This window comes from Lipotes vexillifer, unplaced genomic scaffold (genome assembly GCF_000442215.2).
Source record: "Lipotes vexillifer unplaced genomic scaffold, Lipotes_vexillifer_v1.1 scaffold40, whole genome shotgun sequence".
NCBI classification, from domain to species: domain Eukaryota; kingdom Metazoa; phylum Chordata; class Mammalia; order Artiodactyla; family Lipotidae; genus Lipotes; species Lipotes vexillifer.
Genome location: NW_006771578.1, coordinates 4,283,581 through 4,307,578, shown reverse-complemented (window position 1 = coordinate 4,307,578; position 23,998 = coordinate 4,283,581). Strand labels below are relative to the sequence as shown.

Here is a 23,998-nt window from a genome sequence, read left to right as displayed (position 1 = left end):
CAGCAAGGCACTTTTAAAAGCAAGGTGAGGGAGGGGTCAGGTTGGTTGCTGCAAGCTTCTTGGTGTCTGTATCCTTTGTTCTTGCAGCTGTCCACATAGGTCAGGTCACGATGTTCCTGCAAACCTCCAACAAGACAAATGTTATTCTCTGTTCTGCAACTTTTTATCTCTATGTGAATGGACTTTTAAAGATGGGACCCTTGAGAATAGGCTACCCTGAATATTTCAGGCTATAGGCAACATTCTTTTACAAAAGGTGCAGAGCCTGCAGGACTAACCACATGTTAACAAAGCACAAAGGTTAAAGCAAAAGGAACAGATCTAATACGATGTCAGATTTGTTCTTCCCTGAACAATTTGTTCTTTCCTCATTGGGTGGTTGTGAGGATTAAATGAGATACTCTAACTGAGGCATGCAAAAAACGATCTAGCACATCATAAGTACATAAAGATTCTATAATCTTGGTTATAATTTTCATGACCTTGGGCCTCATTTCCTCCTTTGGAGAAGTAAGAGCTTGATCCTGTAGTACCCTGAAGTTCTGTGAGCCTTTCTAAGGTGTTTTGTCCCTAAAGATGGATTTCTTCAGTATCTTCCCAATTTAAAGGGGAAAAGAATCAAGTCGATGCTGAGAGTTACCTCAGTTTTAAATATCCCCTGAAGGTGCAAGCAGCACAGTAAAGGAACTGATAGCAAACACATAATAATGGGAAAACCCAGAAATAGCCAGTAATGTTGTAGTCAACAGCTCGCTTTTCCTCTGCATGCCTGCCCATGGTTATTTTATGTTGGCTACATATAATATAGTTATAGTTTCTATAAGGGAAACTGACTCAGGTTTTCATGATGGAACCCAGTACAGTGATATTTTACAGGGTTCAGCAAGGAGCCCAATAATTTCTGGGTGTATATCCACCAGTTTAGACATGAGGATCTCAGGGATCCTTTTAGGCTCTTTGCCCCTGGGAATAGCTTCCTTGAACAGAGGCCTAGTTTACCGGGGCCTTTTAGAGGACTTATGTCTAATCCTCTCCATAATCCTACAGTACAGGCACTAATATTCCCCTCCAGGATAGACAACTGGGATTCCAAGAAGGAACTGGCACAAGTCCCCTAGTAAATGGCAGAGCCGGTCTCTCTGACTCCAAAGCCCATGTTAATTCCACAACATTCATTTGACAAACTATTCTGCTAAACAGTGACCAGAATCTAAAGATAAAGAGATTGAAAAACAATGGGAACCACCACCACACCTGTGGTCTGTTTCCCTACGTGGTGGCCTAGAGTCAAATGACCAGCATGCTCCAGATCAACCCAGCCTCTCCCCTGTCAGAAATTTCAGTGTCCATACAAACAGGTCTGAACAGATTGACAAGGGGGCAGCTTTCCGTTGAGCTGCACAGGAAGGTCCCATTGGCCATAGAAGTGGGTCAGGGACAGACTTTGCTAAATATGTCCCCCAGGACCTCTCACCAGCATGCATATTTCAGAAAAAACTTGATTTCTCAATTGCTCCATGCCTAGAAACATTGTTTGTCAATTGACACTTATTCAATTTGGGAACAGCACCAGGGAAGCCCCTATATTAAAGAAAGCCTACAGGAGCCGTGTTGCCAGGCCAATGGAAGCCCCCATTGGTTCCTAGAGGGTTTTCTTAAGGCGGGACCCATGGCCTGAGCTTGGCTGGATCCTTTTTTAAGTACCCCAGGTGATTCTGGGGTCACAGAGGACTGAGAAGGGCAACTGGAGCAATTAAGAACATAGGCTCTGGAGTTAGATAAATAGAATTAGGGCCAGGCCCTGGGTCCTTCTAGTTACTTGCTGTGTGACACTGGGCAGTCATTTAACCTCTCTGAGCCTTAGTGTCCTCATCTATAACTGGAAACAACATCTTCCTCTTCTGAAGTTATATGTAATGTATTGATAATATATAGATACGATCCATATGTGTGATACATGATAATGTATGGATTGGATCTATATAAACGTTTAATAAATAGTAGCTAGTTTTGGGCTTCCCTGGTGGCGCAGTGGCTGAGAGTCTGCCTGCCAATGCAGGGGACATGGGCTCGTGCCCCAGTCCGGGAAGATCCCACATGCCGCGGAGCGGCTGGGCCTGTGAGCCACGGCCGCTGAGCCTGCGCGTCCGGAGCCTGTGCTCCACCACGGGAGAGGCCACAGCAGTGAGGGGCCCGTGTACCGCAAAAAAAAAAAAAAAAAAAAAAAATAGTAGCTAGTTTTAAATATAGTGCCTGAAAGAGACCTTGCTTTGGCTTTGTTCTAAGACCAGCTCTTGCAAAACTGCTGTATTTGTAAGGGGCATCTTCCCCCTCATCTAAGACATTTTTATCCTACCTCTCCAGACTCAGCTCTAAGGAGCCTAACTAATCCCTAATAAAGCAAAGAATTTCCTATTCAGATTTCTTCTAACAGTGAGTAACTATTGAAGAGTCAAAGGAATTAATGTATAACATGGAATTTCAGGGGCCCTAGGTCACAGCAGGGCTTGCACGTGGAGAGGGCAGGGAGCATTTCTCAGCACCACTGCAATCACATCCTGACAGTCTCCTGTTCAGCCCCCATCTGTATTGCCTCCCCATCCCTTCTGGGTCAGTGTGAGGGAGGAGGTGAGCAGAGGAAATGGGGGCTTCAGAAAGCAGGCCAGAGAGCAGCACTGCTGACGTTCACCCCAAAGATGTTAGAAAACAGGGCAGAATGGCTTTCACTCAACAAACACCATTCTAGCACGTCTACACATCCTAGTCACGGTGGTAACTGAGACAGCTGTGGCCCTGTTCTCATGGTCTGCCAGAACCCGAGGGTTTCTCTTACTGTAATGCACATCTCTGTGCCACCACCCACGGAGATCCAACTTACTGTGGACCCAGGGCTATGTTAAGAAACATGACTTGGTCACCCCCACTGCTGAGTAAAATTTGGAGAGGATTATAGCCCATCAAATCACTGCAGAGTCAGCCTTTCATGGGGAGGACCTTACCGCTAGAGTAGGCCACAGAAGGTTGACATGTCTTGAAATCACTGCCTAATGCCTAAGACCCTATAACTGGCAACTGTGAAGTTGCCATTTCACAGACAGAGGTGGCCCACATGCTCATCCTGCCCCAGCATCTTCCACACTGCAGTATCGTTGGGTTTATGCGTGCCTGGAACATCAGTGGCCTCTCACACTCATATCTGTATCCCTAGAGCCTAGAAAAGCACGTGACATGGAACAGGTGTCACATGTTTGTTGAATGACTGAGTGAACTTAAAATCCAAATGCCATGTGAGAGGCGGTAGGATAAACACGGTTTTCCTTGAAGTGTAACAGCAGATGCTTTCTGGAAAGTAAGTGGGGAGTAAGAAAGAGAAGGAGCCCAGCTGAACCCAAGAGAGTCAAAGTCCCCAGCAGAGAAAAAAAACATGTCAAAGAGCAGCCACAATGAAGGGGAACTTTGCTGATCTGCCACCATTGTCTAGGGCTGGGTTTTGGTGAACAAGGCAAGGCAGTATTTAGAAGTAGTCATCAGAAATTTAGTTCTTTCTCCCACCCCTGCAAAAGCTTAAGTTTTCACACAGGGAAAATCCACCACTTTGTGACATCATCTCTTCTCAAGTCCAACTTGCTGACAAGTGAAGTCTGGTGAAAACTAATATCAAAGGTGGTCTTGAACTCCCAACTTTAGACCCAAGGCTGCAGGGATTACTAGATAGAAGTATGCCAGGGAAGGATGGTTGTCCTACCCAAGGGAAGAATTACACAAGGAGAAAGAGAGGGGTGTATAGAGAGAGGCCACATTCATTTTATAAACCTATGCTAGCATCTTTCAGCCCAGCAACAAGTGGTTTCCCTCCCTTTCCACTCACATCTTTGAAGCCCAAGTTAGTTTGCTCCAGTTTGCCACTGGCTCTGACATCTGGGTAAATGAAAAATTTAACTGAAGTAACTCACTTGGTTGTTTTGCAGTCCGATATGAAATTGATAATGACCTCATGGAATTCAACATTTTAAAAAACAGCTTTAAAGCTGACAAGGAGGTAAAGCGAAAAGAGATCAGAAATGGATTCCTCAAGCTGCGCAGCATTCTCCAGGAGAAAGAGAAAACCATCATGGAGCAGATAGAGAATCTGGAAGTGTCCAGGCAGAAGGAGATTGAAAAATATGTGTACGTCACCACCATGAAAGTGAACGAAATGGGTGGCCTGATCGCCTACTCCAAGGAAGCACTGAAGGAGACAGGCCAAGTGGCGTTCCTGCAGTCGGCCAAGATTCTGGTGGACCAGATCGAGGACGGCATCCAGAGCACCTACAGGCCAGACCCACAGCTCCGGCTACACTCCTTGAACTGCATGCCCTTGGACTTTGCTGAGCTCTCCAATGCCATCCACGAACTCTTCCCCACAGGGCCCAAGAAGGTGTGCTCCTCAGGGAACTCCCTGCCATCACCCTATCCCCTGCACTCAGAAATGATGATTACCAGGAAGGTCACTTTCAGCACCCACAGCTTCGGCAACCAGCAGATATACCAGCGAAGCTCCTCCTTATTGTCCTTTAATGCCCCCAGCTGTGAGAAGACCAAAATGGGTCTGGAGGCCTATGGGCGAGCCCAGTCAGCTGAACCTGCCAAGCCCACAGACAGCCTCTACACTTACTGGAGTGCAGGGGTAGAAAACCAGCCTGTGCAGAACAGCAGCAGCTTCCACAACTGGTACTCGTTCAATGATAGCTCCCTGAAGACTCCAGGCCCAATTCTTATCTACCAGACTCTGGTGTATCCGAGAGCTGCCAAGGTAAGAAAGGCTCTGGGCCCTGTAGGGAAGATAGGAGGGTGTGGGCTATGGAATGGAGCGGGGTAGTCAGGAAAGGTTGCACTTGCTTGTTTGCCCTCTAGGGTCCGGTCACTCAAATCTGTTCCTCTAGACTCTGTGGTCAGTCCATTCAAAAGGGATAAGTTCCCGAAATCTTAAGTAGCCCAAGATTGTTTTAAACCAAACAATGTATTTAACTCACAGCCAGAAGTACATCTGAAAGCCCCAACTCCACTTCAAAGGCAGCTTCTCTATTGAAAGAGAACACAATTTGGGAAACAAAGTAATTTGAAGAGACTTCTTGGAGAGGGTAATATTTCCCAGAGGAAAACCTGTAACAGTAGAGGGAGCACAGAAATTGGAATTAGAAAAGCAGGCTCCGTTGTCTATCAGCTGTGATTCCTCTAAACTGCTACTTCTTCTAAGAAAATATCCAGACTCTTCATGATTTGGAAAGATTAGAAGGATAATCCCCAATGGAATTCCAATTCTTATCTCCCGAGATTCAGCTTTTTGGGGAAGGGGGGTGTGGCATTGGAGGTGTGTGGATGTCTCACAGACCTCTACATCTGCCATCACCCAGCTTCAGGGGACATGACTCTTCTTTGACCTTCTAGGCCTAACATGAACAAATGGTGCATCTCTTAACATTCCTTTCAAATCCAGCTGAACCTAAATTGAATTGTTTATAGAATGTTTTATTAAAGTCCAGGGAGGAAAAAAGATATTCTATCAGATCATATCTTGCCTCCTCTTGGGGTCCTACAGGGATATCTCCCAAGCCAACCCACTGCCTGCTTCCATGTGGCAGAGCCCATCTTTTGTCTCCATGATCCAAGAACACTCACAAAGACTTTTAGCATCCTTGAATCCTAAACTAGTGGTTCTCAAACATTAATATGCACCTGAGGATCTTGTTAAAATGCAGATTCTGCTTCAGTGGGTCTCGGTGGGGCCTGAGATTCTACGCTTCTAACAAACTTCCAGATGTTGGCATTGCTGCCGGTCTGCAGACCACAATTTAGTATCAAGGGTCTAAAAACAAGAAAATGAAAGCCAGACACTGACCAAGCCTTACTTTTCTATTTTCCTGAGACATTATAATCTATGTCTTGGCATTTATAATTGACCCCAAGAATGACCTTATGTTGCAAGGTAGAACATATACAACACACGCTCCCATAGGCTGTCAGACACAGCAAAAGCATCTCTGCCCTTCACATAGCAGATGCCCGCAACGGAGCAGCTGAACCTACATTTCTAAATGATCTCAGATCAGCAAAACCTGCAGTGTATGTGATATTATATCAGGGATGGCATTAGGTCTCATCTCACACAACTCAGACCACTTGGGAGGTGGGCAGGATCTTGCTCTGCAGGGGAAGGACTGGTGATACCTACTCTGTACTTGGGCTTGGAGAACAGTCACCCTATGCCACCTATAAATGGTCTCTTGATGAGCTCAAGAAAGGACCCTACACAGAAAAAATCCTGTCAAGTTATTGACTCTCGAGATAGGACACCTAAACCTACTGCCAAACAGTGGTATTCAATGTAAAAATATCATTGATCCGTATTTCAGGATCATGGGATGTAATTCACACAGGAATCATAGTACTCAGTAATGCAGGAGACGAAATCTGTGTTGGCATCTCTCTCAAGTGATAGTTGACTAACAGTGCTCTTTTGGCATGGGAAATATTCTTTAATTTAGCCTTATACTTGTCACTCTGTACCTTAAAAATCCTGAAGAGTTTTTTCATAAAAACTCAACTTTATTTCTAGAACTTGTTCCCAAGGAAGTGATTAAAAATTCAGTGAAGATTCATGCCCCAAAGTGTTCAATGCATCATTATTTATTAGAGTGTAAAATTAGAAACAACCTAAATGTTCAGCTATAGAAGGAGTAAATCACTTATAGGGCAGTTATTAAAATGGTGCTTTGCTGAATTTTTAATGATATAGGGACATATATAAAATGTAATAAGTGAAAGAAAGCAAGAATCAGAGCAATAATAATCCAATTTATATGTATTTGTGTGCTTGTGTATATTCCAAAATTGGAAAGAAATATAATGAATTATTAACTGAATTGTGGGATTAAAAGAGACGTTTATTTTCTTTCTTTCCTTATAATTTTTCTGTATTTTCCAGGTATGTATTTTAAATGAGTATGTTTTGATCATCAGAAAAGATAAGTTAATTTTTATTAACAAGTCCTGTAAATGTACAGTTTTAAAAGTGTAAATTCATAAAAAAATTATAAATTAATTATACAAATCCATGCAAATTTTAAAATTTATATACTTACGAGTAATTATAAATTAACTTTATACACAATAACATTTAAATTTATTAAAATTTAAATAAAGCATGCAATATCTGTTTAAAAATGCAATTATTATAAAATATTCATATGTCAGGCACAATCTGCTAATTGACACTTGTTAATATACCTCTTCCCAAGAGGTGACATTTTATGCTTTGAGTGTGAACATATATTCTCCATGACTTGGATAAGTCACTTCACCTTTTTGGGACTCTACTTCCTTGTGTATGAAACAGAGAGTTGAAATACATACACTGTTCAACTTTAGTAGTCTGTGGTTCCATTGGAATTGCTGAATGTAAGCCTTCTGAGCCTCCACTGTAAAATGGGATAATGAAATCTCCCTCCTAGGGAACTGTGAGGACTAAACGAGGCAGGCAATGTCTGACACAGAATCTGATGCATAATATGTGTTCAATAAATGGTAGCCACTTTGGTTAGTGGTGTCAGGAGGACAAGTTCACCTCCACATTGACAGGAACAGAAGCCAGAGGAGCATTCTTCTGTTCTTGAAACACATGGAAAGCCTCACGTCAGGATTCATCCCAAAGCCTTTCAGGACTGTTGCACAAGGTCTAATTCAAAGTCTTCAGCAGCTAGAGGGGATGATCAGCTTAAACTCACCCCAGAGAGTCCACGACACAGATATTCATGGGAAAGAAAGCTGAATGGCATGTGCTAGTGCCCCACTGACATGTTCATTTCTTCCTAGGTTTACTGGACATGCCCAATAGAAGACGTGGACTCTTTTGAGATGGAATTCTATGAACTCATTAGTTCCCCTCCTAACAATGTGCAGATAGAGCTCTGTGGACAAATTCGGGATATAATGCAGCAGAACCTGGAGCTGCACAACCTGACCCCCAACACCGAGTATCTGCTTAAAGTGAGAGCCATCAACGAGAACGGTCCTGGGCAGTGGAGTGATATCTGCAAGGTACCATGCACTTTATTTCTCAGTTGGAAGTTCTTCATCCACTATGGATGCAGCTCTGTTAGGATTGATCATGAGGTCCTGGAACCCACCATATGACCTCCCCCTCTACTCCCAGAAAACTCATTAACTCAAGGGCACAGAGAGGGCCTCTGGCCTCAACCAACTTTACAAATGAGAATTGTCAGTTCGCTTTGATTCAGAAAACATTTGTGCCAGGTATTGTGTTAGTATGTAGAGTTCCGAGGAAAATAAGACGTAATTCTTGCCTTCAAGGAGCTCAGGGCCTAGCAAACAAATAATTGTGGTGTGAGAAGGACAAAAAAAGAGTTAAGTATTAGTGTCAGTGGTGAATCAAAGCAAGGATAGGGTATCAGATTTAAGCAATATAAATTATAATTAATATAAATTTAATTATAAATTTAAATTTATAATTATACACATGCAGTGAATAAATTTTTAGTGTTAGTATATCACATGCAATGAATAAATTTTTAGTGTTAGTATGCCTCATGCAGTATTTAGGATATACTTATAATACTAAAAAAATTTATTTGTTGTTTATCTGAAAGTTAAGGAATAGCCAGTGAGTAAGCCAGGATGGACTCCAAATAAAGGAAGGGACAAGATTATTCCTATCTTTTTTGTGATGCAAGGTTGATTCTGCTTTATATCCCCAGGGGAAATACATTCATGGGTATAATTTTATTGATATTCAAAGGAGAAAGGGAAGAAAAATGTCAAGACTGCCTAGAGCTATCTTACTGTACAGCCATGATGGTGTTCTTAGGAATCAGAGTAGATTGAGTCTTAATCAGAGACTCTTTAGAAGTAAAGAGAATAAATCCATTCATTTCAGCTATTGAAAAGCCGAGAGAGAAGGGAGTCTCATGAGACCCCTTCCAGCCAGGACATACATCTGATACCCCAAAAAACTGGAAAGTCGTCAGTTTCTCTCAATCTCTCAATCACTCTCTCTCTCTCTGTTCCCTCCCTCTGTGTCTCCCACACCCCCTCCTTCCATTTCTGCTTCTCTCTAAATCTGCACCATTTTCCGCTAAGCCCATTGTTTCTCCTCCCCTAAAGTCAGCTTGCATGTGGTTTTGGAGGTTCCTGGCCCATGCTCTGTGCGACCACCACAGTCTGACTAGCTTCACGCCCTTGGGCTCTGGTCACATGTTTGCAGAAGAGAATCTGTCTGGTTGCTACCTCTGGTGATAAAGGGAAGCGGGAGGTAGAGTTATGCTCTTGGTCATTATACCAGAAACAGGTCTCCTGGAGGGGGGCGGAGGGGGCTCTCTACTCCATCCCCGTGCTCTGCTCCTGGAGCCTGGCACCCATGTGCATCCCCTCCCCCTCCACGGAGGTCAGACACTCACACGGGAAGGACGTGGGATGAGAAAGTCGCCTGGCTGCTCCTCCTGTTAGACCCCAGCCAGGTACCCTGTCCGTCCGTTGCCCCATAGACCAATTCTTGTTGATACTCTTCTCTCCAGAGCACGGAACACCCACAGTTGCTACCATGTTTGACAGCAGGTCCTTTTGACCATGGATTTTTCCTTCAATCTAATTCCATCTGCCTTCTCATTTTTTTAAAACTCCTCATGAAGGGCGCACTCAGTGCTGTTACTAATTTTTTTTACATGTATCTTAAGTCATTTTTAGATGCTAGGGCCAAGGATGGGGGTGCAGAGACGGAAGTGTGTCAGCCTTTCTCAGGTAGATATTTTGTCATCCCTCTTAAACTTTGAACCCCTTGAAAACAAAATTCACGTCCGATTCATCTTTCCTTCTGCCACAATGCTTTACCAGCACTGTGCACATAGCTTAATGGTTCTTAATGGTTATTGAATTAATACATGAGTGAAAATGTGACCAAACAAATGAATCTATGAACGAACGTCTAAATAAATAAAATTAATAATTACAAAGTACCGTAAGATGCCTGAGAGCTGTTAAGTGTTTTTTACCATCGATCAAGAAATAACAATCCCCCTGAAATTGTGTTTATGTGATGAATTTGCGCTCCCTATAAGGGAAGGAAACTCATTCCAGTTTCTTTGCTTTTTAACACAATTTCTTAATGAGCAGAGCGCTAACTAATGAGGTTTTCTGGAAGCTTCATTTTCATCTGACTCACAGAGCTGCAATATAGATTTTTCCTTCAGAAGTAATTCTTCCTCCCTCTTTGTGATTATATTAGCATTCCAGGGGAAGCTTGGCTTTCCTTCACATTTGTCATGATTTGCATAAGTAAAGGCTTCAATAGCAAATGAAAAGAAGACGGTGTGTTTGAATGACATTTATAAAGCTTCATAAAAGTAATGACTTTAGCTCCTTCCTATAAAATCGAAATATTTTTCCTTCAGCATCAGTTCTAAGCAGGTATTCCTGAAAGGTTTCATTTAAAATGCTGTAACAAGGCAGCAGAATCATTTCTTACCCAAAATGCAATATTTCTACCATACATCCTTTTGTAAAGGAAGTGAAATAGCACCTTTTATATTTGATTTTCATAGTCTGTCGCTTGATTTTTTTTAAGGGATTTTATACGTAGTCTAATAGACAAAGCATGAAAATTAACTTTAATGCTTTTTAAAGGTCTCATTTATTGAAGGCCGACTCTGTGTCAGACACTGTATATTCATTGTCACTGATCATCCCAACCGCTCGGAAGGCAGGGAGTTATTGCCTCCATTTTACAGATGAGGAAACTGAGGCTCAGAGAGGAAAAGAGTCTGGCCTCGTGCAACTCGAAGGAGTTGAGTGGGAACCTAGGTCTCATCCAAGGCAGGAGCTCTTCGTTCCCTGTACCATAATCAGATAATCAGATGCAGCAAAGTCTAGGCAGAGTGGGCTCAGCCTTAGGGACCTGACACCACACTCTGGGAGAATGTTGTCAGAGCAACAGCCGTGAGAGCGGCACTTTTATTTTTCTTGCAAGGCAAGATCATGCGTTGGGAAGATCTTTGGACTTGGGCGGGTGTACCTGGGTCCAAGCCCCCAGTCTGCTAGGCGGCAAGCTCAGCGAGGACAGGCATCGTGCTGGCCTTCCTAACCTCTCTTGGCTCCCAAGTCCCCAGCTGAGAGCTTCTAACTCCCCAGCGCCTTGTTGATATTTTTTGAAGGAATGGAGATGTGTTTTTAGGCAAATCACATACCCTGTGACCTCAGTTCCTCCTCCTGCTTTTCATCTAAACCTCAGTTTACCTGATGACCACGGCCCCCATTTTTGAAAACAGCCTCCTCACCTTGATGTCTCCCTCTGACTGCAAATCTCTGCTAACTTCCAGGAAGTCTTCCTATGAAATATCTAACTTTCCACATGCGCACTGGTTTCCTGTTGCCGCTGTAACAAATTAGTAGCTTACACAATACAATTTTACCTATTAACTTACAATTCTGGAGATCAGAAATCTAAGGTGAGAGCAGGGCTGTGTGCTTTCCGGAGGCTCTAGGGGAAAGTTCATTTCCTCGCCTTTTCCGGCTTCACTCAGCTGCCCACATTCCTTAGCTCCTGGCCTCTTCTTCCATATCCAAAGCCAATAACATTAGGCTGAGTCCTTCTCACACCATCATCTCTCTGGTTCGATTCTGCCTCCTCTTCGACTTTGAAGGACTCTTGGGGTCATACTGGATCCACCTGATGATTCAGGATAATCTCCCTATCTTCAAGCCAGCTGACTAGCAACACTTAATCCCCCTTTGCCATGTAACATAAAATGTTCACCTGTTCCTGGGAAGAGGACATGGACTTGGGGGGGCCATTATTCTGCCTGCCACAATCTGAGGTAGACCAGATGTCCCAGGTTACATCAGACTTGGAGGTAAATATTCAGGCCCCAGAATAGTCACAAGCTGGAACTGTTCTGGGTCTTCCCCTATAGCTCTTCAGGAAAGGCACCCACCCTTCGCCCCACCCATCCTCTCAAATTCCTTCTCAATCTATACTGGGTCCCACCCCCCAACAGTGCCTCACGTGTGCTCAGGAAGTGGTCCTGCCAGATAAACTGAGCATCTGCACTACTGCTTCCTACCTGCTCAGGCCACACTCAGGCTGGAACTCCAGCCACGGAGCAGGGCTGCTTGGCCTTCCTGGGCACCTTACCTCGGTTTCATGAGATCCCCCTCTGGTTTTTCCTTCTGTCCCTACCGCAGACACTCTGCCTTAGGCTGAGACACACATCTTCAGGGGTTGGGGTTAGAGGAATTTGAGTGACCAACACTAGTCCACATTCGGAATAACTACCCCAAAACTACCCACTCACCTACCCACATACTCACCGTGACTCCATGCCCTGAAACGAAATCAAAGTGGTTTGCATTCATCTCCTTAGAATTCATTCTTTTCCCAAAGGCCTCTTGATCGTTCACATAAATAGAACCCTATTGGTCCCTCCCTACCAATAGGTTAGAACCCTGGAATGAGTCTAATTCAGGCTCAAGCTGGACCTATCATTTTTAACCTCATACACAGAAGGTTGAATTAGTCAGACACCTCAATTCATGGTCCTTTACCAGTACTGGTGCATGCAAGGCCCTTTTCTTGTTTATGTATTTGTTTCCTTTTGTGACCCTCCCTAGATATCCATTCTAATATGTTTTATGTGCATCTTGCTGCTTTTATGTGTTCTTACATGGAGTGCATTGTTTTGAATGTGTTATTAATTTGCACAAATACTAGTATTGTTACATAACTTACTGTGTCTTACCATTTTCCCCTGAACACTGTGTTTTTAATGATCCATCCATGTCACTGGGCACATTTAGTCCCTAACTCCTAATGCTGCCTCATCCTTTACAGTGTGCGTTTGTTCCCCACGTTTTACCTGTCTATTCAGCCAGGATGGACACCCAGGTGACCTCCAATAAAGCTGCAGTAAACAGCCTCATTCCTGACATTTTGTGGGTGGGATAGGGACGTGGGACTTTCTCTGGGACATTGTATTAGTTTGCTAGGGCTGCCACATCAAAATGCTACAGACTCAGCGGCATAAACAACAGAAATGTATTTTCTCACAGTTCTGGAGGCCAGGAATCTAAGGTCAAGGTTTTGGTGGGTCTGCTTTCTTCTGAGGCTTCTCCCCTTGGCTTGCAGACATCTGCCTTCTCCCTGTGCCCTCACAGGGCCCTTTCTTGTGTGAGTACACCTCTGGTGTGTCTCTGTGTGTCCAAACTTCCTCTTCTTATAAGGACAACAGTAAGACTGGATTGGGACCCTCCATAATGACCTCATTTTAACTTAATCACCTCTTTAAAGGCACTATCTCTAAATAGGTCACATTCTGAAGTACTGGGAATAGGACTTCAACACATGAATTTGGGGAGGACCCAATTCAGCCCTTATCAGACGTACACCATGAGTGAAATTGCTGGGGGGTAGAGTGTGTGCGTACTTGATTGGACTGCACGCATGTACACTTCCATAAGGAATGAATGAGGACCCCATATCTTAAGCCCCACCTACATTTGACATGATCCAGCTTTTACTATTTTGCTAGCCCAATAGGTATAAAGTGCTATCTCCTTATTGTTTAAAATTTCATTTCGTATGGTTGTTTTCAGGATTTCCTCTTCTGTAAATAGACTGCTAAATACCCTTTGCCCATTTTCCTATTGCATTTTTCTTTTCCTAGGTGATTTGCAGTATTACCTTATATATTCTAGATAATGGCTTTAGACAGAAATCTTCAATTTTGATGTTATCAAAGTCATCAATTATTTTTTTCATGGTCTGACCTTTTGAAGTTTTGTTTTAAAAATCCTTAAAATGGAGAATTTCTGAAGATGGCGGAAGAGTAAGACGTGGAGATCACCTTCCTCCCCACAGATACACCAGAAATACATCTACAAGTGGAACAACTCCTACAGAACACCTGCTGAGCGCTGGCAGAAGACCTCAGACCTCGCAAAAGGCAAGAAACTCCCCACGTACCTGGGTAGAGCAAAAGGAAGATTAGAGACAAAAGAATAGGGACGGCACCTGCACCAGTGGGAGGGAGCTGTGAAGGAGGAAAGGTTTCCACACACTAGAAGCCCCTTCACTGGCGGAGAGGGAGGCGGAGCGGGGAGCTTCGGACCACGGAGGAGAGCGCAGCCACGGGGGTGCGGAGGGCAAAGCCGGAGAGATTCCCGCACAGAGGATCGGTGCCGACCGGCACTCACCAGCCCGAGAGGCCTGTCTGCTCCCCCGCCGGGGTGGGCGGGGCTGGGAGCTGAGGCTCGGGCTTCGGTCGGAGCGCAGGGAGAGGACTGGGGTTTGCGGCGTGAACACAGCCTGCAGGGGGTTAGTGCACCACGGCTAGCCGGCAGGGAGTCCGGGGAAAAGTCTGGACCTGCCGAAGAGGCAAGAGACTTTTTCTTCCCTCTTTGTTTCCTGGTGCGTGAGGAGAGGGGATTAAGAGCGCTGCTTAAACGAGCTCCAGGGACGGGCGCGAGCCGCAGCTATCAGCGCGGACCCCAGAGACTGGCATGGGACGCTCAGGCTGCTGCTGCCGCCACCAAGAAGCCTGTGTGCGAGCACAGGTCACTCTCCACACCCCCTTTCCGGGGAGCCTGTGCAGCCCGCCACTGCCAGGGTCCCGGTATCCAGGGACAACTTCCCCGGGAGAACGTACAGTGGGCCTCACGCTGCTGCAACGTCACGTCGGCCTCTGCTCGCCCCGCATCCTTACCCCTCCCTCCCCCTGGCCTGAGTGAGCCAGAGCCCCCGAATCAGTGGCTCCTTTAACCCGTCCTGTCTGAGCGAAGAACAGACGCCCTCCGGCGACCTACAGGCAGAGGCGGGTCCAAATCCAAAGCTGAACCCGGGGAACTGTGAGAACAAAGAAGAGAAAGGGAAATCTCTCCCAGCAGCCTCAAAAGCAGCGGATTAAATCGCCACAATCAACTTGATGTACCCTGCAACTGTGGAATACCTGAAGAGACAACAAATCATCCCAAATTGAGGAGGTGGACTTTGGGAGCAACGATACATTTTTTTGTCCCCTTTTCCTCTTTTTGTGAGTGTGTATGTGTATGCTTCTGAGTGTGATTTTGTCTGTATAGCTTTGCTTTTACCATTTGTCCTAGGGTTCTGTCTGTCCGTCTTTTTTTTTGTTTATGTGGTTTTCTTGTTTTGTTTGTTTTGTTTAGTATAGTTTTTACCGCTTGTTCTCATTGGTGGACTTGTGTTTTGGTTTGGTTGCTCTCTTCTTTCTTTCTTTCTTTCTGTTTTTTTTTTAAATTACTTAAAAAATTATTTTAATAATTATTTTTAATTTAATAACTTTATTTTATTTTATATTCTTTTCTTTCTTTCCTTCTTTCTTTCTTTCTTTCTTTCTTTCTTTCTTTCTTTCTTTCTTTCTTTCTTCTTTCTTTCTTTCTTTTTCTCCCTTTTATTCTGAGCCGTGTGGATGACAGGCTCTTGGTGCTCCAGTCAGGTGTCAGGGCTGTGCCTCTGAGGTGGGAGAGCCAAGTTCAGGACATTGGTCCACCAGAGACCTCCCAGCTCCGCTTAATATCAAATGGCGATAATCTCCCAGAGATCTCCATCTCAATGCCAAGATCCAGCCCCACTCAATGACCAGCAAGCTCCAGTGCGGGACACCCTATGCCAAACAACTAGCAAGACAAGAACACAATCCACCCATTAGCAGAGAGGCTGCCTAAAATCATAATAAGCCCACAAATACTCCAAGACACACCACCAGACATGGATCTGCCCACCAGAAAGACAAGATCCAGCCTCATCCACCAGAACACAGGCACCAGTCCCCTCCACCAGGAAGCCTACACAACCCACAGAACCAACCTTAGCCACTGGGGGCAGACAGTAAAAACAACGGGAACTACGAACCTGCAGCCTGCGAAAGGGAGACCCCAAACACCGTAAGTTAAGCAAAATGAGAAGACAGAGAAACACACAGCAGATGAAGGAGCAAGGTAAAAACCCACCAGACTTAACAAATGAAGAGGAAATAGGCAGTCTACATGAAAAAGAATTCAGAATAATGATAGTAAAAATGATCCCAAATCTTGGAAATAGAATGGAGAAAATACCAGAAACGTTCAACAAGGACCTAGAAGAACTAAAGAACAAACAAACAGTGATGAACAACACAATAAATGAAATTAAAAATTATCTAGAAGGGGGCTTCCCTGGTGGCGCAGTTGTTGAGAGTCCGCCTGCCGCTGCAGGGGACACGGGTTCGTGCCCCGGTCGGGGAAGATCCCACATGCCGCGGAGCGGCTGGGCCCGTGGGCCATGGCTGCTGAGCCTGCGCGTCCGGAGCCTGTGCTCCGCAACGGGAGAGGCCACAACAGTGAGAGGCCCGCGTACTGCAAAAAAAAAAAAAAAAAAATTATCTAGAAGGGACCAATAGCAGAATAACTGAGACAGAAGAACGGATAAGTAACCTGGAAGATAAAATAGTGGAAGTAACTACTGCAGAGCAGAATAAAGAAAAAAGAATGAAAAGAACTGAGGACAGTCTCAGAGACCTCTGGGACAACATTAAATGCACCAACATTCAAATTATAGGGGTTCCAGAAGAAGAAGAGAAAAAGAAAGGGACTGAGAAAATATTTGAAGAGATTATAGTTGAAAACTTACCTAATATGAGAAAGGAAATAGTTAATCAAGTCCAGGAAGCACAGAGAGTCCCATACAGGATAAATCCAAGGACAAACACGCCAAGACACGTAGTAATCAAACTATCAAAAATTAAATACAAAGAAAAAATATTAAAAGTAGCAAGGGAAAAACAACAAATAACATACAAGGGAATCACCATACGGTTAACACCTGATCTTTCAGGAGAAACTCTGCAAGCCAGAAGGGAGTGGCAGGACATATTTAAAGTGATGAAGGAGAAAAACCTACAACCAAGATCACTCTATCCAGCAAGAATCTCATTCAGATTTGACAGAGAAACTAAAACCTTTACAGGCAAGCAAAAGCTAAAAGAATTCAGCACCACCAAACCAGCTTTACAGTAAATGCTAAAGGAACTTCTCTAGGCAGGAAACACAAGAGAAAGAAAAGACAATAACAAACCCAAAACAATTAAGAAAATGGTAATAGGAGCATACATATTGATAATTTCCTTAAATGTAAATGGAATAAATACTCCAACCAAAAGACATAGACTGCCTGAATGTATACAAAAACAAGACCCGTATATATGCTGTCTACAAGAGACCCACTTCAGACCTAGGAACACATACAGACTGAAAGTGAGGGGATGGAAAAAGGTACCATGCAGATGGAAATCAAAAGAAAGCTGGAGTAGCAATTCTCATATCAGACAAAATAGACTTTAAAAAAAAGACTATTATGGGCTTCCCTGGTGGCGCAGTGCTTGAGAGTCCGCCTGCCGATGCAGGAGACGCGGGTTCGTGCCCCGTTTCGGGAAGATCCCACGTGCCGCGGAGCGGCTGGGCCCGTGGGCCATGGCCACTGAGCCTGCGCGTCCGGAGCCTGTGCTCTGCAAATGGGGGAGGCCACAACAGTGAGAGGCCCGCATAACGCAAGGAAAAAAAAAAAAAAAAGACTATTACAAGAGACAAAGAAGGATACTATATAATGATCAAGGGATCAATCCAAGAAGAAGATATAACAATTGTAAATATTTATGCACCCAACATAGGAGCACCTCAATACATAAGGCAAATACTAACAGCCATAAAAAGGGGAAATTGACAGTAACACAATCGTAGTAGGGGACTTGAACACTCTACTTTCGCCAATGGACAGATCATCCAAAATGAAAATAAATAAGGAAACACAAGCTTTAAATGATACAATAAACAAGATGGACTTAATTGATATTTATAGGACATTCCATCCAAAAACAACAGAATACACTTTCTTCTCAAGTATTTATGGAACATTCTCCAGGATAGATCATATCTTGGGTCATAAATCAAGCCCTGGTAAATTTAAGAAAATTGAAATCATATCAAGTATCTTTTCCGACCACAACGCTATGAGACTAGATATCAATTACAGGAAAAAATCTGTAAAAACTACAAACACATGGAGGCTAAACAATACACTACTTAATAACCAAGAGGTTACTGAAGAAATCAAAGAGGAAATCAAAAAATACCTAGAAACAAATGACAATGAAAACACGATGACCCAAAGCCTATGGGATGCAGCAAAAACAGTTTTATCAGGGAAGTTTGTAGCAATACAATCCTACCTTAAGAAACAAGAAACATCTCAAAAAAACAACCTAACCTTACAGCTAAAGCAATTAGAGAAAGAAGAACAAAAAAAACCCCAAAGTTAGCAGAAGGAAGGAAATCATAAAGATCAGATCAGAAGTAAATGAAAAAGAAATGAAGGAAATGATAGCAAAGATCAATAAGACTAAAAGCTGGTTCTTTGAGAAGATAAACAAAATTGATAAAACATTAGCCAGACTCATCAAGAATAAAACGGAGAAGATTCAAATCAATAGAATTAGAAATGAAAAAGGAGAAGTAATAACTGACACTGCAGAAATAAAAAAGATCATGAGAGATTACTACAAGCAACTCTATGCCAATAAAATGGACAACCTGGAAGAAATGGAAAAATTCTTAGGAATGCACAACTCTCTGAGACTGAACTAGGAAGAAACAGAAAATATGAACAGACCAATCACAAGCACTGAAATTGAAACTGTGATTAAAAATCTTCCAAGAAACAAAAGCCAAGGACCAGATGGCTTCACAGTGTATTCTTTTTTGTTTGTTTGTTTGCTTTTTTCTTTTTTCTTTTTGCGGTACGCGGGCCTCTCACCACTGTGGCCTCTCCCGCTGCGGAGCACAGGCTCCAGACGTGCAGGTTCAGCGGCCATGGCCCACGGGCCCAGCCGCTCCGCGGCACGCGGGATCCTCCCATACCGGGACACGAACCCGCGCCCCCCGCATCGGCAGGCAGATTCTCAACCACTGCACCACGAGGGAAGCCCATCACAGTGCATTCTATCAAACATTTAGAGAAGAGCTAACACCTATTTTCTCAAACTCTTCCAAAATATAGCAGAGAGAGGAACACTCCCAAACTCATTCTACAAGGCCACCATCACCCTGATACCAAAACCAGACAAAGATGTCACAAAGAAAGAAAACTACAGGCCAATATCACTGATGAACATAGATGCAAAAATCCTCAACAAAATACTAGCAAACAGAATCCAGCAGCACATTAAAAGGATCATGCACCATGATCAAGTGGGGTTTATCCCAGGAATGCAAGGATTCTTCAGTATACTCAAATCAATCAATGTGATACACCATATTAACAGACTGAAGTAGAAAAACCATATGATCATCTCAATAGATGCAGAGAAAGCTTTTGACAAAATTCAAAACCCATTTATGATAAAAACCCTCCAGAAAGTAGGCAAAGAGGGAATTTACCTCAACATAATAAAGGCCATATATGACAAACCTACAGCCAACATCATCCTCAATGGTGAAAAACTGAAAGCATTTCCACTAAGATCAGGAACAAGACAAGGTTGCCCACTCTCACCACTATTATTCAACATAGTTTTGGAAGTTTTACCCACAGCAATAAGAGAAGAAAAAGAAATGAAGGGAATCCAAATCGGAAAAGAAGTAAAGCTGCCACTGTTTGTAGATGACATGATACTATACATGGAGAATCCGAAAGGTGCTACCAGAAAACTACTAGAGCTAATCAATGAATTTGGTAAAGTTGCAGGATACAAAATAAATGCATGGAAATCTCGTGCATTCCGATACACTAATGATGAAAAATCTGAAAGAGAAATTAAGGAGACACTCCCATTTACCACTGCAACAAAAAGAATAAAATATCTAGGAACAAACCTACCTAAGGAGACAAAAGACCTGTATGCGGAAAATTATAAGACACTGATGAAAGAAATTAAAGATGATACAAATAGATGGAAAGATATACCATGTTCCTGGCTTGGAAGAATCAACATTGTGAAAATGACTATACTACCCAAACCAATCTACAGATTCAGTACAATCCCTATCAAACTACCACTGGCATTTTTCACAGGACTAGAACAAAAAGTCTCACAATTTGTATGGAAACACAAAAGACCCTGAATAGCCAAAGCAATCTTGAGAAAGAAAAACAGAGCTGGAGGAATCAGGTTCCCTGTCTTCAGACTATACTACAAAGCTACAGTAATCAAGAGAGTATGGTACTGGCACAAAAACAGAAATATAGATCAATGGAACAGGATAGAAAGCCCAGAGATAAACCCACACACATATGGACACCTTATCTTTGATAAAGGAGGCAAGGATATACAATGGAGAAAAGACAGTCTCTTCAATAAGTTGTTCTGGGAAAACTGGACAGCTACATGTAAAAGAATGAAATTAGAACACTCCCTACCACCATACAAAAAAATTAACTCAAAGTGGATTAGATACCTAAATATAAGGCCAGACACTTTAAAACTCTTAGAGGAAAACATATGTAGAACACTCTATGACATAAATCACAGCAAGATCCTTTTTGACCTACCTCCTAGAGAAATGGAAATAAAAACAAAAATAAACAAAATGGGACCTAATGAAACTTAAAAGCTTTTGCACAGCAAAAGAAACCGTAAACAAAATGAAAAGACAATCCTCAGAATGGAAGAAAATATTTGCAAATGAAGCAACTGACAAAGGATTAATCTCCAAAATTTACAAGCAGCTCATGCAGCTCAATATCAAAAAAACAAACAGCCCGATCCAAAAGTAAGCAGAAGACCTAAATAGACATTTCCCCAAAGAATATATACAGATTGCCAACAAACACATGAAAGAATGTTCCATGTCATTAATCATTAGAGAAATGCAAATCAAAACTACAATGAAATATCATTTCACACCAGTCAGAATGGCCATCAACATAAAATCTACAAACAATAAATGCTGGAGAGGGTGTGGAGAAAAGGGAACCCTCTTGCACTGTTGGTGGGAATGTAAATTGACGCAGCCACTATGGAGAGCAGTATGGAGCTTTTAAACTCTTCCCATAGAGGTACTATATATTCCTAGTTCAACCAGATATTTTACAGATTTAGTTGATATTATTAATGTTATTTTTATATCTGATTATACTTTCTAATGTACTGCTGGTTTAGAATAAAAACTACTGTGTTTGTAGGATAATCTTGATTCCAGCAATATCAATAATATCTCATTATTCTGAGAGTCTCTCTGTTGATTCTGCTTGTTTTTCCGGGCATATGATCCTATCATCTATAAATAATGATAGTTTTATCTCTTTCCTTACAATTCTTGAACCGCTATTTCTTTTTCTTTCCTTATAGCTTTGGCCAGGGCTATTGGTCCTACAGAAAATGGTGGCTGTGAGAGTTAATATCCTTGTCTTATTCCTGATCTTAATGTTTCTCCATTGAGCTATGATGATTTTTGATTTAGTTTTTTTTAACAGTGTTCTGACTTTTCATTTTTTATAAAAGCTTTATTGAAATATAGTTCACATACTAAGAAATTCACTCTTTTGAAGTGTCTAATTCAGTGGTAATTTTTTATATATAAACCTTATTAAGTTAAGGAAAATTCTTTCTACTTCTAAATTTCTGAGAGCTTGTGCAACTTTGTGAATTTCTTGTATTATTTGAGATAATCATATGATTTTTCTCCTTTAGGCATTAATGAAATTAATTACACTGATTTTTCTGATGTTAAACTCTACTTGCATTCATGGACTAAACCCTATGTGATCATGATGTATTATTTTTTTAATATACTTGGTTTTAGTTAGCTCATATTTTGTTTTGGAGTACTGCATCTCTCATCATTCGTGAACCAGACCTATAATATTTTGCTTATATTTCTTTTGTCTGGTTCTGGAATCAATATTTTACTAGCTTGAAAAATGAACTAAGAAACTATTGCTCTTTTTCTGTTTTGTAGAACAACTCTTTCTTAAAAGTTTGGTAGAATTCATTTGGAAAACCATCTGAGCCTTTTGGGCAGGGGAGGGAATGTCAACTATCATTTCAATTTCTTTGGTATCTCAAGTTCTGTTCTCTGTTTCTTCTGTCCTGTTTCATCTGATCCTCTGATTCACAGACACACCTCATTCCCCACTGCCCCATTCACATGTCACACTCAAGTCTTTATCTCTGGAGATCCTGACTATACTTTAAGGCAGAACTTAAATTCCCTATTTTTATGAGTCAATTCCCAACCCACCATAACACTGTTATTCCTTCCTCATTGCACCCTGATAGCTCTGTGTGTATATCTTACACATTTTTACCACCCTTATCAGGATTATCTCTATGTGTTATGTCCATTTTATCCAGCAATGAATAATCTAACATCGTAGGTATAACATAATCTTTATCTTGCATGAAGCCCTGTTTTCTCTAAAACTAAAAGTAAATTTTGTAAAACTAGAGAGCATAATAATAATGGTGTCTATTTTTTGCCCTTTCCCTTTGAAAACAAACATAAAAGTCTTTGCATATACTTTGTACAAACATTGCTCTTCCTCATCCAAACTGCACCCCTAGCCCCATCTGCCCCATGAATCCTGATTGATCCTGTGAGCTGTCTCTCATACCTGGATCTTGACCTCACTCCCTAAATGACTTCTCAGTAAATGTGTATTAGTAAGGAATAGGAATGCTGCCAGACCAGAGTTGTGGAGAAGTCCACCACCTTCAAGGTAAGGCACGGAGCTCCACATCTAAGCTGAGCTGGTGAGACCTCTAGGAGGGTTCTGCTACCCAATGTAAGCTGCCTTTTCTAGGGAGCATTGACTATTCACTGTGATCAGAGATAGTATGATGCTGCAAAGAGAAACAGTTGGCAGATGTACAAATAATGGTTCTATTCGCCTTTCATTCACTTTTCTAAGAAACTTCTCTGTACCATAACCACTGTTGGGATTACAGAGAGGAAAGACTGTCATTGCCTCCACACCCCATTTAAGGTGCTCACAGTCTGGTAAGAAAATTAATTAAACACATTCACTGAAATTTACAAATGATAAGAGCTGTGACAGAAGCAATTTCCAGGGACTGGGGGAGGACCCCGGGGGCTAATCTCTGGTGAAGCCCACCTGGGGTCACAACCACAACACAGTAATCAGCAGTCAGTCCTTGAACTGCCTTAAAGAAGTGGGACCTTGTCTGTGAAATCCCAACCCCACCACATATTAGCTGCGGGACTTCAGGAAAGCTACCTAGTTCTTCTGTGCCTTAGTTTTTTCATTGGTAAAATGGGGTCAATGGCACCGGCCTCATGTGGTTGTCGACATGAGGAGCTAATGCTGTGATGTGTGTAGCGCCTGGCCCGCAGCCGGGGCCGGGATCCTGGGAGCTGCTGTTTCCCTTGTGGCTGGTGCCATGGCTCTCTGCTTCTGATTGCAGGTGGTAACACCGGATGGGCGTGGGAAGAACCGAGCTAAGTGGAACCTGCTGAAGAATATCCAGACTGCCCTCCAGAAACGCTTCTGAGCGTCCCCCGCAGAGCAGGCAGCAACCTCAGAGACATACCGCAAAATAGACATATATAGACACACACACATGTGTATATGTATCTTTCTCACCACATTCTTCAATGAGGTTGTAGACGATGTTCCCGGGACATCTGAGCCATTTCAGCAGAAGTCTACTAAGAGCTAATAAAAGGAAATGCCTGATGTCATGGCTTGCTGCTTGCTCATTAAATAGAAACTAAGATACAAAAGTCAGCAGGTGGCTATGTTTCCATGAGCTCAGACCTAATCCTAGGCTCAGAATTCTGTGGTGTTTTGTATGAGGCAGTGTTGGTGGAAAAAAATTTTAAAGGCACTCTCTTTGAAGTCAGGCTCCCTGGGAATGCATGTTGACCCTGGTCTAACTAGCTCTGGGTGTTTGGGCAAGTCACTGATTGATGGGTAGCTCATTCCCTCACTATGCAGTCTATTTTA

The 23,998-nt window shown here is 42.7% G+C and overlaps 1 protein-coding gene across 1 annotated transcript in view; it reads left to right on the top strand.

The window, feature by feature from the left end:
- Positions 1–23,728, top strand: part of TRIM42 (tripartite motif containing 42) — a 30,421-nt gene extending 6,693 nt beyond the window's left edge. Inside the window, exons 3-5 of the mRNA XM_007446972.1 lie at positions 3,969–4,792; positions 7,852–8,076; positions 23,457–23,728. Coding sequence (XP_007447034.1) covers positions 3,969–4,792; positions 7,852–8,076; positions 23,457–23,543 — 1,136 coding nt within the window. The 3' untranslated portion in view covers positions 23,544–23,728. The remainder of the gene's footprint in view (positions 1–3,968; positions 4,793–7,851; positions 8,077–23,456) is intronic.
- Positions 23,729–23,998: the final 270 nt, after the last annotated feature.